Raw genomic sequence first — 14,684 nt, 5'->3', positions numbered from 1 at the left:
AACTGGGAATGGAGAAATTTACATGTAAATAAAGAAAATATCTAATAATAAAAAAATATTAAAAAAAAAGACTATCGCTTGAGCTACGTTTCGTTATGTCAGATGGGTGAGCTTCATGGTCTTTCAGGGCAGGAGGAGAAGTGTAACTGTCAATTTGTTGTGTATCTATGGTCAAGGAGTAAGTAGTTCAGTGGTATAGTTCTTTATTAGGATGAATACAATCAAACAAATGCACAGAGTACTTGATTACTGTGTGGAAAGCTTAAGCTTTGGTGAAGCAGAGAAAAAGGCTTTAATGAGAAAAGAATGTATATTGTAGTTCTCCTCTTTCCCAAATAGTTTTGTCAAGTGTGGTCTACTGACGGATTTAGACCACACTTTCTATTCATGCATCAGAGACCTCTACAATTTTTGTGCTTGTTTACAGTAAGTCATTAATCTTCGGAACCCCAAACCCATGTGTTCAAATGGTTTCATGTTGCCATTTACAGGAACTAGCTGAATAAAACAATCCAACTATACCAGATAGCCAGCATTTAGCAAGTGGCATGCATAGGAGAGCATTCAATAAAAGGTTGGGGCTGGTGATGAGTCAGTGCCTAGGAGTTCCACATTAAGTCACAATTAGCTTTGTGCTGGAGAGCATGGATCATTTCGTGTAAACAGGCACAGAGAAGAACAAGAGTTTCTTGTAATAACACAGCACCCGATCATCACCCAGCTGTGACTGAAGAGGACTTCTGTAATCCCAGACTAGAAGTATAACCTTGTCCTGATGTCCAACCATGAGAAAATGTCCACAGCAGATTTGATGGAGACCCTCAGGGAAGAGCTGACCTGTTTCATCTGCTTGGATTATTTCAGCAGTCCAGTGACCACCGAGTGTGGGCACAGCTTTTGTCTGATGTGCCTTCTCAAGAGCTGGGAGGAGCACATCACACCTTTATCTTGTCCTGAGTGCTGGAGGACTTTGGGAGCCCCTCATTTCCAAGCCAATGAGCGACTGGGGAGACTGGCTAATATTGGCAGACAGCTGAGATCCCAGGTGCTGCAGAGTGAGGATGAGCAGAGTGCCTGTGGGAGAACACCAGGGTCCAGTAGGGTGTTGTCTGACGATGAGCAGAGTGTCATTAATACGTCACCCCCAAGTCATGGGACGAACAAGGCCCATTTTTCAAGTGAGGCTGAGGAGCAACACAAAGTAAGTTGGGATGTTTAGCGGCAACCTCAGAACACAGGACTGGGCCTATCTGCTAATTCTCATCCTGGTTTTCCTGATCTTTTTGTCACTGAATAACCTGTTTGCTTGCCAAGGGGTTTGTTTCTATTGCAGGAAAACCTCAAGGATATCATAAATATTTTATGGAAAAAGAAGAAGGAAGCTCAGGTCATCCTGAATCATGAGAAAGAACGAGTGATGTTGTGTAAGGTCAGCGTCTGTCTAGTATTTGGTCTTGTGCGTGAGATACCTGGTGATTGTGTCAGGGGGAAAGGACCATTAAAAAAAATATGTATATATATATTTATTTTATGTATATGAGTGCACCGTCACTGCCTTTAGACACACCAGAAGAGGGCATCTGACCCTATTACAGAGGGTTGGGAGCCACCATGTGGTTGCTGGGAACTGAACTCAGAACCTCTGAGCAATCTCTTCTGGAAAGGACCATTTTTGAGTCTTGTCATAGACAATGAATGCCCTGTTCTTTAGCTGACTGCCACTGTGGGTTCACTGGGGACTATCACAGTTTAGCTCAGATTAACTCACTCTAGTTTTTTCCTTGTTTATCTTCCTTGACTAGTCTATTATGACAGATCTAATTAATATTATTTAAAATACAAGCAATATATTTGCAAGGTGGAATGGAAACCAGTTTTAAAAATGAATCTCTCAGATGCTTAGGGAAAAAATTGCATGCCAATTAAAAGGAAGTAAAGAACACAGGACAATGGCAAATAGTAGATTGGATTATGCTGCAGCAAATGCCTGAGGTTAGTCACAGATTTGGACTTGAATTGCATAGCAGTTAAAGCAAAGAATTAAATGTTTAATATGGCACAGGCAGTATAGATATTAGCGCTGGGGAATTTGCTCAGTGGATAAAAGTACTTGCTATGCAAGCCTCATGACCTGAGTGTGGATATTCTGAACCCACATAAAAGCCAAAAGGACAGATATTTATAGCCCACTGTGATCCCTACCAGGAGATGGTAGACAGACGTACAACAATCTCCAGAAGCTCAATGGCAGGCTAGCCTGATGTACAGAGACTGACACCTTGTTTCAAATCAAGTCAGAGGTGAAGATTGATTACACCCGAGCTTGTCCTATGGTCTTCACAGATGTATTATGTAAACATACACACACACACACACACACACACACACACACACACACACACATCCATACATGCTAGTGCACTCAAAATGAATATTTGAGTCTCAATAAATGAAGACAATGAGGAATTTTTCTTTAGACAGCCTTTCCGTATGTAGCTCAGGTTAGCCTTTTTTTTTTTTTTTTTTTTTTGTCTGCCTTAGCCACCCAAGTATTGGGATTTCAGATGTGGTAGATAATCATTCCTTGCACACTTTCAATTCTCTCTTCATTTGTTTGTTTTGTGAGGCAGAGCCTTGCTGTATGGTCCTGGCTATCTGGGAACTGACTATGGAGCTGAGCAATCTGACCTCAAGTTTATGTCTAAGCCTCCTGCCTCTACTTTTGCCTTCTGAGTACTAGTTTTACACATAAGTGTGAGCAGGCTGGCTTATATCTCGAATTAAGGGCAAGTTTTTGTGATGTATTTTTTATATGTGATTTGATGCCAAGTTGTTTTTAAAACCAATTATTTGTCTAATAATGTGCATTCACTTTTCATAATTTTTTCCTTTTGAATTTTATTTCATTTTCTACCTTTCTACTATTAATTTTAATTTTATTTTCATTTTTTCCTTCTTAGATTTCAGTTTATTTCCAATTAGTACTGATTACTATGTGTCAACACCTTTTGACTTCTTTTGTTTGTTTCCTTCAGTAGAAATGACAGGTTTTTTTTTAAGATTTATTTATTATTATAGCTAAATACATTGTAGCTGTTTTCAGACCCACCAGAAGAGGGAGTCAGATCTCATCATGGATGGTTGTGAGCCACCATGTGGTTGCTGAGATTTGAACTCATGACCTTCAGAAGAGAAGTCAGTGCTCTTAACCACTGAGCCATCTCACCAGCCCAAAATGACAGTTCTTAGATTAGAAAATCTGATTTTGTTGACTATTGGGTACATACCACCTTTCAAGACTTTTTACCCCTCATCAATCATATCAATATAAATTATACATTATAGAATTGTTTCTGTTGCTAATATTTGTGTGCGCACGTGTGTGTGTGTGCGCATGCGCTTGTGAATCTTTTTGCACATGTGATAGCAGGAGGAGACAAAGACTTGTAAGCAGGTTGTTGTATCTGAATATATGAAGATGCACCAGTTCCTGAAGGAAGAGGAACAGCTCCAGCTCCAGCTCCTGGAGAAGGAGGAAAAGGGGAATATGAAGAAGCTGAGGGAAAACGAGATCCAGCTGACCCAGCAAATTTGTCGCCTCAGCAAAATGATTGGGCGGATTGAGTCCACCTATCAGAACTTGACATTAGAGTCTTTTGAGGTGAGGCAAAATTCACGAGGACATTAGGAAAAATTAATGAATTATATTTTTCTGTATTCACCTGAAAAATTAAATTCTGCCTTAAACGTCATTTTCCTAAGGTAATGACGTTCTGGGTATCAAAAATTCTTGAAAAGGAGGAGAAATGAAACAAGGAAAAAAAGGCAACAAAAAACCTTTCACAAACAATGACTAGTTTCTTCTGGACCTGCTTCTGCACACACAGCTTTGTCTAGAAATTCATGATTTATTTGTAAGCTAGTGGGCATGGTAAATTTAATCTTTTCAAACATCTGCTGAGGGTTAAGTACTAGTGTCATGTAGCCTACAGGTGATAATCACCTACAAAAGGGACCTAGGGTAGCAAATATTTAATAATCAGATTGATGGCTGTTAAGGAGACCTGAATGCCCTGTAGCTAAGAGGTGGCAGAATCCATACATTCTGTGTGCCAAGCCCACGGCTCAATCTTTGCCTACTACCTCCCTAGGCTACTGTACTCATTACCACCGTCTCAGTCAGAAGCCACAGAAGCAACTTCAGCTTCAGGTCCCATTCATGATCAGACTCTATAAAGAGTGCTGTCTAATTTTATGTCTTCTAAATGAATAAGTGACATCAAGAAACATAACATGGGCTTGCTCACACCTCTCACTCAGGCATTTTTCTTTGCTCATTTCAGGTTCCTTGGCACATGAGGTTAATATTTGGCCTCAAGTATTAAATATTAAATATTAAAGGAAGGAGGGTTGAGGAGTCCCAGTCATCTCTCGGCATGTCTAGGCAGTTAGTGGTGGCTGTGTGTGTGTGTGTGTGTGCGTGTGTGTGTGTGTGTGTGTGTGTGTGTGTGAGAGAGAGAGAGAGAGAGAGAGAGAGAGAGAGAGAGAGAGAGAGAGAGAGACAGACAGACAGACAGAGAGACAGAGAGATTATTTTTTAGTGATGTAGTCACTGGTAAGCTGCCCATGCTCTGTATATAATCCCTTACCCATGCCTGCAGAAATAGCCCTAATTAAACTATTTGGATCATCAAACAAATAAGGCCATGTGACTAGAACTGTGGACATGTTGAGAATAGGAAGGGGATAAATAAGAGTGCAAAGAGGACAAGATCAAAATTTTGTGCATATATGGATACACAGAAATACATTATTTATATACATGAATGCATCAAATACATACATATATGAAATTGTCAGCATGAAATCCATTATTATACACAGTGAATATATGCTAAAATACATTTAAGAAAAGGACTTTTTAAAAGCCAGCAAGATATTGCTCAGTGGGTAAAGGTGCCTGCTGTCCAGGCTGAACACGTGAAGTCAGTCCACTGCTGGGATCCACATGGTCTGAGAGAACAGCCTCTCTTTGATTTTTCTTCTCACATCCGTATTTGTGTTGTGACAAAGTGCATTCCCTACTCTCCACAAATAAGATTCATTTTTTGTTTTTGTTTTAATTAAAGGCTTGGATGTGAAAAAAAAGAACAAACTATTCTCTGGCCAGAGTGAGAAACATCTCATGTTCATTAAAAACCATCCTTAGAAGAAGCTGAGACTTTATTCTCCTGTCCTGTTACCTCCTCTCAAGATGTGCTAGGATCATGGAAGTAGAGCCTATGTAACTAGTACAAGAGTGGGATGAGGATTGAATCACTATTTGCTAGTGATGGAAATGAATGCATTGTAACCTTCTTTTCTTTATATCCCTAGGAAGTCAAAGGAGCCATGGATCGGTAGGTTTCTGTTAGGTCTCCATTGTGTAGTCTGTGGTGCTGATGAAATAGTGACTGTGTGGGGAAGAGTATGTGGATGTTGTTGTGAAGAGATACTATGGACTGACAGTTTGGACTAGGTTATGTGGTATGTGTCACAGAGAGAATGAGGTTCTGTTTTCTCTTGGAAGGTATGAGTCCTTGTTGTTTCAATGTCCCGAGACCACCATCACAGAAATGAGCCTGTGTCACATCACTGGGATGAGGGAGATGCTGCGAAAATTCAGCAGTAAGTCCATCTTCGTCTCACATCTCCAGGGATTTCCATAGTTAAATTCAGCACAGGTTATGGGCACTCCTGAGTTCTTGGGTAACTTCTTCTCGCATAAGATTCTTCTGACACGAGGCTCCCAGTTACAGTATGTGGAGCCAGTGCTAAAGTATCAAGTTGGAAATTCTACCTGTGCTTGAGCCAAGACATACGAAACCTTGTTTGATGTTCTATCAGGCCCTGCTTGTTGTCAAAGGGTTTTGTGATATGTACACACCATACCTAGCACACACAATAACTCTCTTGCAGGCGATCCTGCTTTGTCAGCTCTCTTCTTGTTAGGACAAAAGCTAGGTTACATTCTTTTGTTTTAATCCCTGTGTGTGGGCAGGCAGTGCTGGTGATTGTGGTATGGGTGTGTACATGTGTATGAATGCACATGTATGTGTCAGTCAATGGGTATAGAGATCAGAGGACAACCTTGGGTGTTAGTCTTTGACTGTATTTTGTTGCGGCAGGTCCCTCTATTTGTCATACCCAGATACTTTGGAAACATTTGAGTGGAAACTGAACTGGATTGTAATCTGGAATGGGAAACATATTTTGTTCAAAGATGGGGTATAGCCTGATACCATTATTCAAAGATGATGGTATATATAGCCTGATGCAGGTTGAGGAGGAGGGGGTCCTGAGGTTGCTAGATTCATTGTTTAGAGATGGGTGCAAGCATACTGTACATGCAGATAAAGGAACAACAATGTCTAGTACATTGTCATAAGGGGATTGTATAGGAATAACTCGAAACCAACTGGGATCCCAAACTGAACTGACCCTATGCTTATCTGCCTCAATGGAGACAAACTATCCTACAGTCAGTGAAAGTTTGAGGCCTCTCATGTGGTCTCTGGGTAGGGATGAAGGCCTAATAGTTCACATGAATTGTATGGCATTGTCACTGGGATGCGAACTCACACAAAGCTGCATTTGACCATGGCATAGTGAAAACTACGAATTAAAAATTTATGATTATAATTCTCAGTGATTTTGTAATCTTAGTAAAGTTAATCTGTATGAATTTAAATTTTCTTTTAAACTTAGTTTTGTTTATTTAATTGTTTTGTATTTCTTAAACAAGGTCTCATGTAGTCAGGCTGGCCTAGAGCTCCCTATATAGTTAAGGATGATTTTGATCCTCCTGCCTCCACTTGTAAAGTGCTGTGACTGTAAGTTTGTGTGACTACACCAGGTTTTATTTATTTATTTATTCAATTGTTGGGGATTGAACCCATGGCTTTGGACATGTTAGGTAGGCCTTCCACTAACAGTTGTTGTTGTTTTTTTGTTTTTTTTTTTCGAGACAGGGTTTCTCTGTGTATCCCTGGCTGTCCTGGAACTCACTCTGTAGACCAGGCTGGCCTCGAACTCAGAAATCCGCCTGCCTCTGCCTCCCAAGTGCTGGGATTAAAGGCGTGCGCCACCACTGCCCAGCTCGGCCTTCCACCAACAGTTTGATATTTCTAACCTGTCTTTCAAGTTTTTATTTTTTTAAAAAGAGACTTACTATTAACTATGTGTATGTGTGTGTGAGTGTACATGAATTTGGGTGCTCAAGGAGGCCAGAGGTGTCAGATCCCCTGGAGATGGTGTTCTAGGAAGCTGTGCGCCATCAGACATGAGTGCTGGGAATCTAACTCTGGTCCTCGGGAGAAGCATCATGTACTTTTAACTGTGGAACCTTCCCTTCAGCACTTGTTAGTCATTTATTCCCAATGTATTGTTGCATGCAATATGAGAATATTATCATCACAACAATGATTAAATACATTAATGCATAGGAAATAATTTGCACTTAGAAGGAGTGTAACAAATGTTAATTACCCATTTGTCTTCTATCTGAACCTCAGAAATCCTGCCATGGGTGTCCTTGTGTAGATAGATAAACCAGAATCCTAAAACTGTCTAGAAAACAACTTTTATTACACTCAGTTTCTTCTCATCCTCATAGATGTGTCTAATCTCTCTTCACGTGACTCTACTCTGTCTCATCTTACAGCTTCACTCTTTGTTCCATAGACAGTGCAAAACAAGCTCAGGGACTCTGTTCTGTGCTCTGTTTGTTTATTTTGAGATTGGGTCTCATGACATAGCCCAAGCTAGCCTTAAACTCATGTTAATCCACGTGCCTATCACAGCTATCCATTGGACTGAGCACAGGGTCCCCAGTGAAGGAGTTAGAGAAAGGACCCAAGAAGCTGAAGGGTTTGCAGCCCCTTAGGATGAACAACAATATGAACTAACTAGTACCCTTAGAGCTCTCAGGGACTAAAACTCCAACCAAAGAGTACACATGGTGGTACTCATGGCTCCAGTAGCATATGTATAGCAGAGGATGGCCTAATCCATCATCAATGGGAGGAGAGGCCCTTGGCCCTGTGAAGGTTTATTCCCCAGTGTAGGGGAATGCCAGGGCCAGGAAGCAGGAGGGGGTGGATTGTTGAACAGAGGGAGGGGGGAGGGAACAGGGTGTTTTTTTTTTTTTTCTTTTTCTTTTTTTCTTTTTTTCGGAGGGGAAACCCAGAAAGGAGATATCATATGACATGTAAATAAAGAAAATATCTAATAAAAAAAAGTCCACCTGCCTAAGACTCCTAAGTATTGGAATTAATGACATAAGGTGTCAATTCCAGATAAAGGTGGATTTTTTTCTTTTCTAAAGGAGGCTATCTTACCAAATGCACTGAAATGAAATTGAATACTTTTTGTTTATTTTGAAGTAGAATTTTACAGTATAAACCAGGCTGGTCTCAAATTAACTACATAGAGTTTGTTCTCAAACTTGGTTCTGAAACCAGATATTGCTGTGTAGTACTTCCACTTATTATGTAGCCCAGGCTGGCCTTGAGCTAAGACTATCTATTAAGAATTAAGTTTAAAATTAATATGTAAGAACAGTTATGAAGGATGTCAAAAGATTTGGTTCTCTTCTCTTCTTGCAGCAGATATAACTCTAGATCCAGCCACAGCCAATGCTTACCTGCTTCTGTCCGATGATCTGAAAAGTGTGTGGTACGGAGGGACCAGACAGCAATTACCTGACAACCCAGAGAGATTTGATCAGTCTGCAACTGTGTTGGGAACCCAGATCTTCACCTGTGGGAGATACTACTGGGAGGTGGACGTGGGAAAGAAGACAGAGTGGGAAGTTGGTATCTGCAAGGACTCTGTGAACAGAAAGGGGAATCTCCCCAAACCTCCTGGGGACCTCTTCTCACTCATTGGCTTAAAAATTGGTGACGATTACAGTCTCTGGGTTTCATCACCCCTGAAAGGTCAACATGTCAAAGAGCCTGTGCATAAAGTTGGTGTGTTCTTGGACTACGACTCTGGACACATAGCCTTCTACAATGTAACAGATGAATCCCTCATCTACAGCTTCCCTCCGACCTCTTTCCAGGAAGCTCTCAGACCTATCTTTTCCCCTTGTCTTCCCAATGAGGGGACAAATACAGACCCTCTTATCATCTGTCACATCTGAGGGACATGCCTTGAGCCTTTAGTGAAGACAAGGTCAAGAAGCAGCCTAGACACTAAGGTGGCTACTGCATTCAAAGACATCACACATCAGCTTACCTGGAAAAAATTTCTCTCTCCCCAAAGACTTTCCACAAACCCAGTTCTGCAATGAAGAGCCAATTAAAAATCTATTCAACCCCAAGAATAGAAAGATGATACCCTGCCTTTAACCCAGTTGATTATCTGAGCTAAGCTGTGGGTGCTGTTCACTCAACATACAGCACTGTCACTATGCATTTTTACCTGTCAGTCTGTCCTAGGCAAGTTTTATAAGTATATGGCATTTTTTTTCCCAGTCTGCTTATTTGCTTTCCTAGTACTATGCAGGTTGTGTTCTTATCTAATGTGCATAGCTTTGCTTGTGTGGCTACCTTTGTCAATGAATTAATTCCTCCATCGGCTGAGTCCTAAGTCTCCTCTGGAAAGCTACTTTTCCATGAGACCTAGCATACTCATCCACAGGAAAGCTTACACGTTCAGAATGCTGTTAATAATTGTTACCATCAAGACCATATTAGTATGGTCTTAATGAGCCTAGAATATTCTATTATTTATTGCAACTAAAGGTCTGGTAAGTAAATGTATCAAGGCAAAGGGTGCTGAGGGGTTTGGGTTTTAGTTGAGAGTGCTGGCTATACATCTGATATTTGCTAAGAGCAGAAGTCCTTTAGTGCCTGGAACGTGGGTGCTAACCTTTCCCACCTCAGGTAGGAAAGTGGTAGATAAGAGGTAGAAGTGTGGCGTCCAGGTGGATCTCACATCACCTGCTGGGGGAGCTAGGTCTGCAGAGATTTGTCCTGTTTTTGCAGTCTTCACCTTTGAGGGTTTTTTTTTTTCTGTCCCTATTTTTAAAAAATCTACCTTATCTTGAAGAATAGTTACTAATCATAGTATCATAGAAAAGACAAGCCAACTGATTGATAGGGCTTGGCCACCATACAGCTCTCTAATTACAGGTTTCTAAGGGTTGATTGTCATGGGTGTATCTAAAGTGGAGCCTAGATTGAAGGGAGTGGAGGGTGTGTGTGTGACATGGTGGTGCATATCTATACACACAAAATTTGTAGGGTGGATGGAGGCAGAAGGATCAGGAATTCAGAGTCAGTTTTGATTATACGGTGAGCTTGAGGCCAGCCTGGGCTTCATGAGACCTTGTTTCAAAAAAAAAAAAAAAAAAAAAAAAAAAAAAAAACAAACAAACCCTTTACTCAGCATGCAAGGCCCACATGAAGTCAGCAACTGGGCTTTGTGCTAGAGTTCCTGTGATCGCCTTCACTGACCTAAGTCTACTGTCCCTCTTACCCTGACACATTTCAACTTTGTGGCCCTGAAAGGCAGGGAACAGATATGAGCCAGGATTCGGATGATAGACAACCCTCTATGCTCTGCGTTTACATTTGTCTTTCCATGCTGTAGCCACAGATGATAATCAATGAATCGATGACTTGCATACACTTGTGTTTGCTTCTTATTTACTATTAAACTAAATAGTGTGTGTGTGTGTGTGTGTGTGTGTGTGTGTGTGTGTGTGTGTGTGTGAAAGAAAGAGTGGGGGAGAGAGAGAGATGGTTTCTCTGTGTAGCCCTGGCTGTCCTGGAATTCACTCTGTTGGCCAGCCTGGTCTTGAACACAGAGATATGTCTGCCCCTGCCTCCTGAGTCACTGGGATTGAAGTCAAGTGACAAGTCCACTTCCAATTTATGACATCACCCTCTTACTAAGGAACATATAGAGTGTTTTCTATTTGTGGCTGTACCAAATGTACCTAAGTCTTTGAGTGTATTTAAGGATCCCTCAGCTGTGTCTCCTGCAGGCATGACAGTATCTAGCAGATCCTGTGGCTCTGTGTATGTAGCTGTATACTTGTACAAATATTTCGTGAAGGTTTAAATAACTCAAGGGTCTCACTCACCTTTGCTATTGATGCACCAGCGATCACAGATCTCAGACAAGGGAAAATGCACATATTTTGTGCTATACAACCTTCCAAGATGTACTGCCTGGCTAGAATTAGATTTATCACAAAGCATTTCAACTCCGAATCTGATTCACTCTTCTGAAAATCGGGAAGAATCTGTCTAGTGTGAGAAGACAAAGCCATTATGGGACACAATATATTTTGTTGGTTTTCCTCTGCCCTTCTAAAGAGCACTTCAAAAAATTCTTCTGGGGCTAGAGAGATGGCTCAGTGGTTAAGAGCACTGACTGGTCTTCCAGAGGTCCTGAGTTCAATTTCCAGCAACCACATGGTGGCTCACAACCATCATCTAATGAGTTCTGATGCCCTCTTCTGGAAGTCTGAAGACAGCTACAGTGTACTCATATACATAAAATAAATAAATCTTTAAAAAAAGATTCTTCTGAAAGTTGTCAGGAAAAGCACAGCATATGTGTGCAATATAGAAAACATGGGCATCAAAACACTTAGAGCATATATCAAAAGGAAAGTGTTTGTGTAATAGTCAAAAAGAAAACCTTGTAGATTTTTTTTTTTTTTTTAATTTGCAGAAGTCTTTTTGGTCAAGCAGGCAAAGTGGCATCCATTTGCAATCCTGGTACTTGCAAGATGTGAAGGAAGGTGAGGGAAGGGAGAAAGGGAGGGAGGGTGGCAGGGAGAGAGATTGTCTAGGAAGTCCTGATATAGATTTCTATTTGCTTCTAGTATGGAACAAGTTTTTATGAAGCCTGAAGCTTATGCAAGTGAAGGACGTCATTTAAAAGACAAGAATATTAATAAAATTACAAATGGTACAATAGAGTGGGGATCTTACCAGGGCCTCAAGCAAAGAGTGGCCTGAAACTTGTATTTCATTCTGTTCGTGGCGCATAGCTTTCTGGTTAGCCAGGTGCAAAAATGAAGGACAGAGGCTGTGAAATAAGCACCCTAGGCTTCAGCTATGACTCTCTACCTATCTACTGTGCTACCCCAACCTAGGTTCTTAAGCTCCCCGTGCTTCAGTCTCTTCAATAAAATGAGGTAGAAGTGTCTGCCTCAAAGGCATGCACTTGCTCAGAGAACATCACCTCCTTTTTTTTTCCTTTTATTAGATATTTTCTTTATTTACATTTCAAGTATTATTCCCTTTCCAGGTCTCCCCTCGGGAAACCCTCTATCCCTTTCCCCTTCCCCCTGCTTCTATGAGGGTACTCTCCCACCCACTCACTCACCTACTCCCGCCTTCCCGTCCTGGCATTCCCCTACACTAGGGCATCGAATCTCCACAGGTCCAAGGGCTGCTCCTTCCACTGATGTCCAACAAGGCCATCCTCTGCCACATCGAGTCCAGAGCCATGGGTCCTCCATGTGTACTCTTTGTTTGGTGGTCCAGTCCCTGGGAGCTCAGGGAGTCTGGCTGGTTGACACTGTTGCTCTTCCCATGGGATTGCAAACCCCCTTAGATCCTTCAGTCCCTTCTCCAACTCCTCCGTTAGGTACCCCTGCACTCAGTCCAATGATTGGCTGCGAGCATCCACCTCTATATTTGTCAGGCTCTGGCAGAGCCTCCTTTAAGACAGTAGCTGTCAATTATCCACACTTCTTTACTCTGACATTCAACACACTAGCCAGACTGCCACCCCACCCCTGTCTTACAGTGTTGACAAGGGAATTCCAATTTCATTGACTGCCTCTTCCCTCTTCTAAGATGGGTAGCAGAGCATCAGGCTACCCATCTTAGAAACCCTCTGAGGCAACAGACCAGATCGCGACCCTTCGTAGCTCATTGTTTTCAGCCCATAATTTTAATTTTAAAAATAGTTTTCTTATTTTCAGACAGAATAAGACTCTGTTGCCCAAGGTGGTCTGGAACTCAGGATGTAGCCCAGCCTGGTCTTTAATTTGTGGACTGCCTTCTTCCTCAGTCTCCTAGTGTTGAGATTGAATGCATGAGTTACCACATTAAGCTTAATTCTAATTCTTACTTCTTATATATTAGGAAAATTTCTGGAAATATTCAGCACATCTCCATTATTGATTTTTATTTTATGTGTTCATTCTTTTCCTTCCAGTTCAAATAGGACAATCATAATGTTCAAAGCAGCTGTTCTCTTGCTCGGTTATGTTTTGAAGAGACATGGTAGATTTAGAAGTCTTTTTTTTTAAAGATTTATTTATTATTATATGTAAGTACACTGTAGCTGTCTTCAGACACACCAGAAGAGGGTGTCAGATTTCATTATGGATGGTTGTGAGCCACCATGTGGTTGCTGGGATTTGAACTCAGGACCTTCGGAAGAGCAGTCAGTGCTCTTAACAGATGAGCCATCTCTCCAGCCTGATTTATAAGTCTTAATTTAAAGGGAAATCTCCCTCCACCAAGATTTGCGAGGCTTCATTTTGATGAGGAACATCCTCTTTTAAACAATTATATTCAGGGATGGATTTAGTGCTCAGTAGTTATGAGCACTTGCTGCTCGTGCAGAGGACCTGCTGTTTAATTCCGAGCACCCACATGGTGGCTCACAACCATCTGTAACTCCAGCTCCAGGGGATCTAATGCCCTTTTCTGTTCTCCCTGGGTACCAAGAACACAGGTAGTGTACATAGATACATGCAAATGAAACATCATATACATTAAAAAACACATCCTGAAGAATTATATTAATATTTTGATTAATATACAAAACAATGGGTTTCATTATGGCATTTTTATGCATGTGTACACATCCTTTGCTCATATTCAGACCCCCATTAATGCTTTGCCAACTCTTCTCTTGTCTCTTTCTGCTTACCATAGAGTCCCTCTTATACTTTCAGGATACCTCTTTGTAAAATGTCTGATTCCCTGCCCTCCTTCAGTATGGAAAATCAATGCAGTGTACTCTGGAAAGACAAGAGTCTGAGGTGTGCTGGAGTGTGTGTGTGTGTGTGTTTTGGGAGTATCCATGTATGTGATGGGAGAAGAACCCTTGCAGGAGTTCTTCAGTCTGACTTCTTTCTCAGTTCCCCTTCTTGTCCCTTCAGCGTGTGTTCCTCCCTTTCAAGTCCCCACTCCTGACCCAATATTCCCTGTCTTCCTAGATTTAGTTGCTAGTTTTTCAAACCTGTTTACAGAAGAGAGTCTTATTTGGTTTTCCAGGGCACTTTGTCTCTGTCACTCCAGGAAGCCAATGTCCTTGGAGTAAACTATCAGAGAAGAGCTTCAGAAAATACGTAGAGAGGGATCAGACTTTGAGATATTTTCCCAACCCAAGTCCATTTTCCCTTAGAAGAAACCACGAGGCTCTCTGGCTAAGCTAGAGGGATTCATATTACTCTTAATCCACACTGATTATTTTTATAGTGAGTTTTTTTTTAATTAATTTGAACACCATCAAAAGCCAGTTTTCAACAATGTAAACATGGAGAGCCACACTGCACACTGTGCCTTAAAAGTTGAAAACTGTTTTATTCCCTTGAGCTTGGGACTCTCAAGTTAACAATGGAGGAGTTTGTGTTTCTTCTGAATAGGACTGAAGAACTG

General features: G+C 41.3%; 1 protein-coding gene across 7 annotated transcripts in view; it reads left to right on the top strand.

Annotated features, from left to right (window-relative positions):
- Nucleotides 1-9,514, top strand: part of Triml1 (tripartite motif family like 1) — an 11,086-nt gene extending 1,572 nt beyond the window's left edge. Inside the window, exons 1-7 of one of the 7 annotated variants that reach the window (XM_031339622.1) lie at nucleotides 740-759; nucleotides 865-1,201; nucleotides 1,334-1,429; nucleotides 3,428-3,661; nucleotides 5,377-5,399; nucleotides 5,570-5,667; nucleotides 8,646-9,514. In XM_031339622.1, coding sequence (XP_031195482.1) covers nucleotides 905-1,201; nucleotides 1,334-1,429; nucleotides 3,428-3,661; nucleotides 5,377-5,399; nucleotides 5,570-5,667; nucleotides 8,646-9,184 — 1,287 coding nt within the window. In that variant the 5' untranslated portion in view covers nucleotides 740-759; nucleotides 865-904 and the 3' untranslated portion in view covers nucleotides 9,185-9,514. Of the gene's footprint in view, nucleotides 1-430; nucleotides 1,202-1,333; nucleotides 1,430-3,427; nucleotides 3,662-5,376; nucleotides 5,400-5,569; nucleotides 5,668-8,645 lie in introns of those variants that run through there. The other 6 variants (XM_031339621.1, XM_031339616.1, XM_031339619.1 and 3 more) reach the window with 6 other exon arrangements.
- The last annotated feature ends 5,170 nt before the right edge of the window (nucleotides 9,515-14,684 follow it).

Source organism: Mastomys coucha, unplaced genomic scaffold (assembly GCF_008632895.1).
Source record: "Mastomys coucha isolate ucsf_1 unplaced genomic scaffold, UCSF_Mcou_1 pScaffold22, whole genome shotgun sequence".
Classification (NCBI taxonomy): domain Eukaryota; kingdom Metazoa; phylum Chordata; class Mammalia; order Rodentia; family Muridae; genus Mastomys; species Mastomys coucha.
Note: the sequence above shows the minus strand (reverse complement) of the source record. Positions and strands in the feature narration are given on the sequence as shown.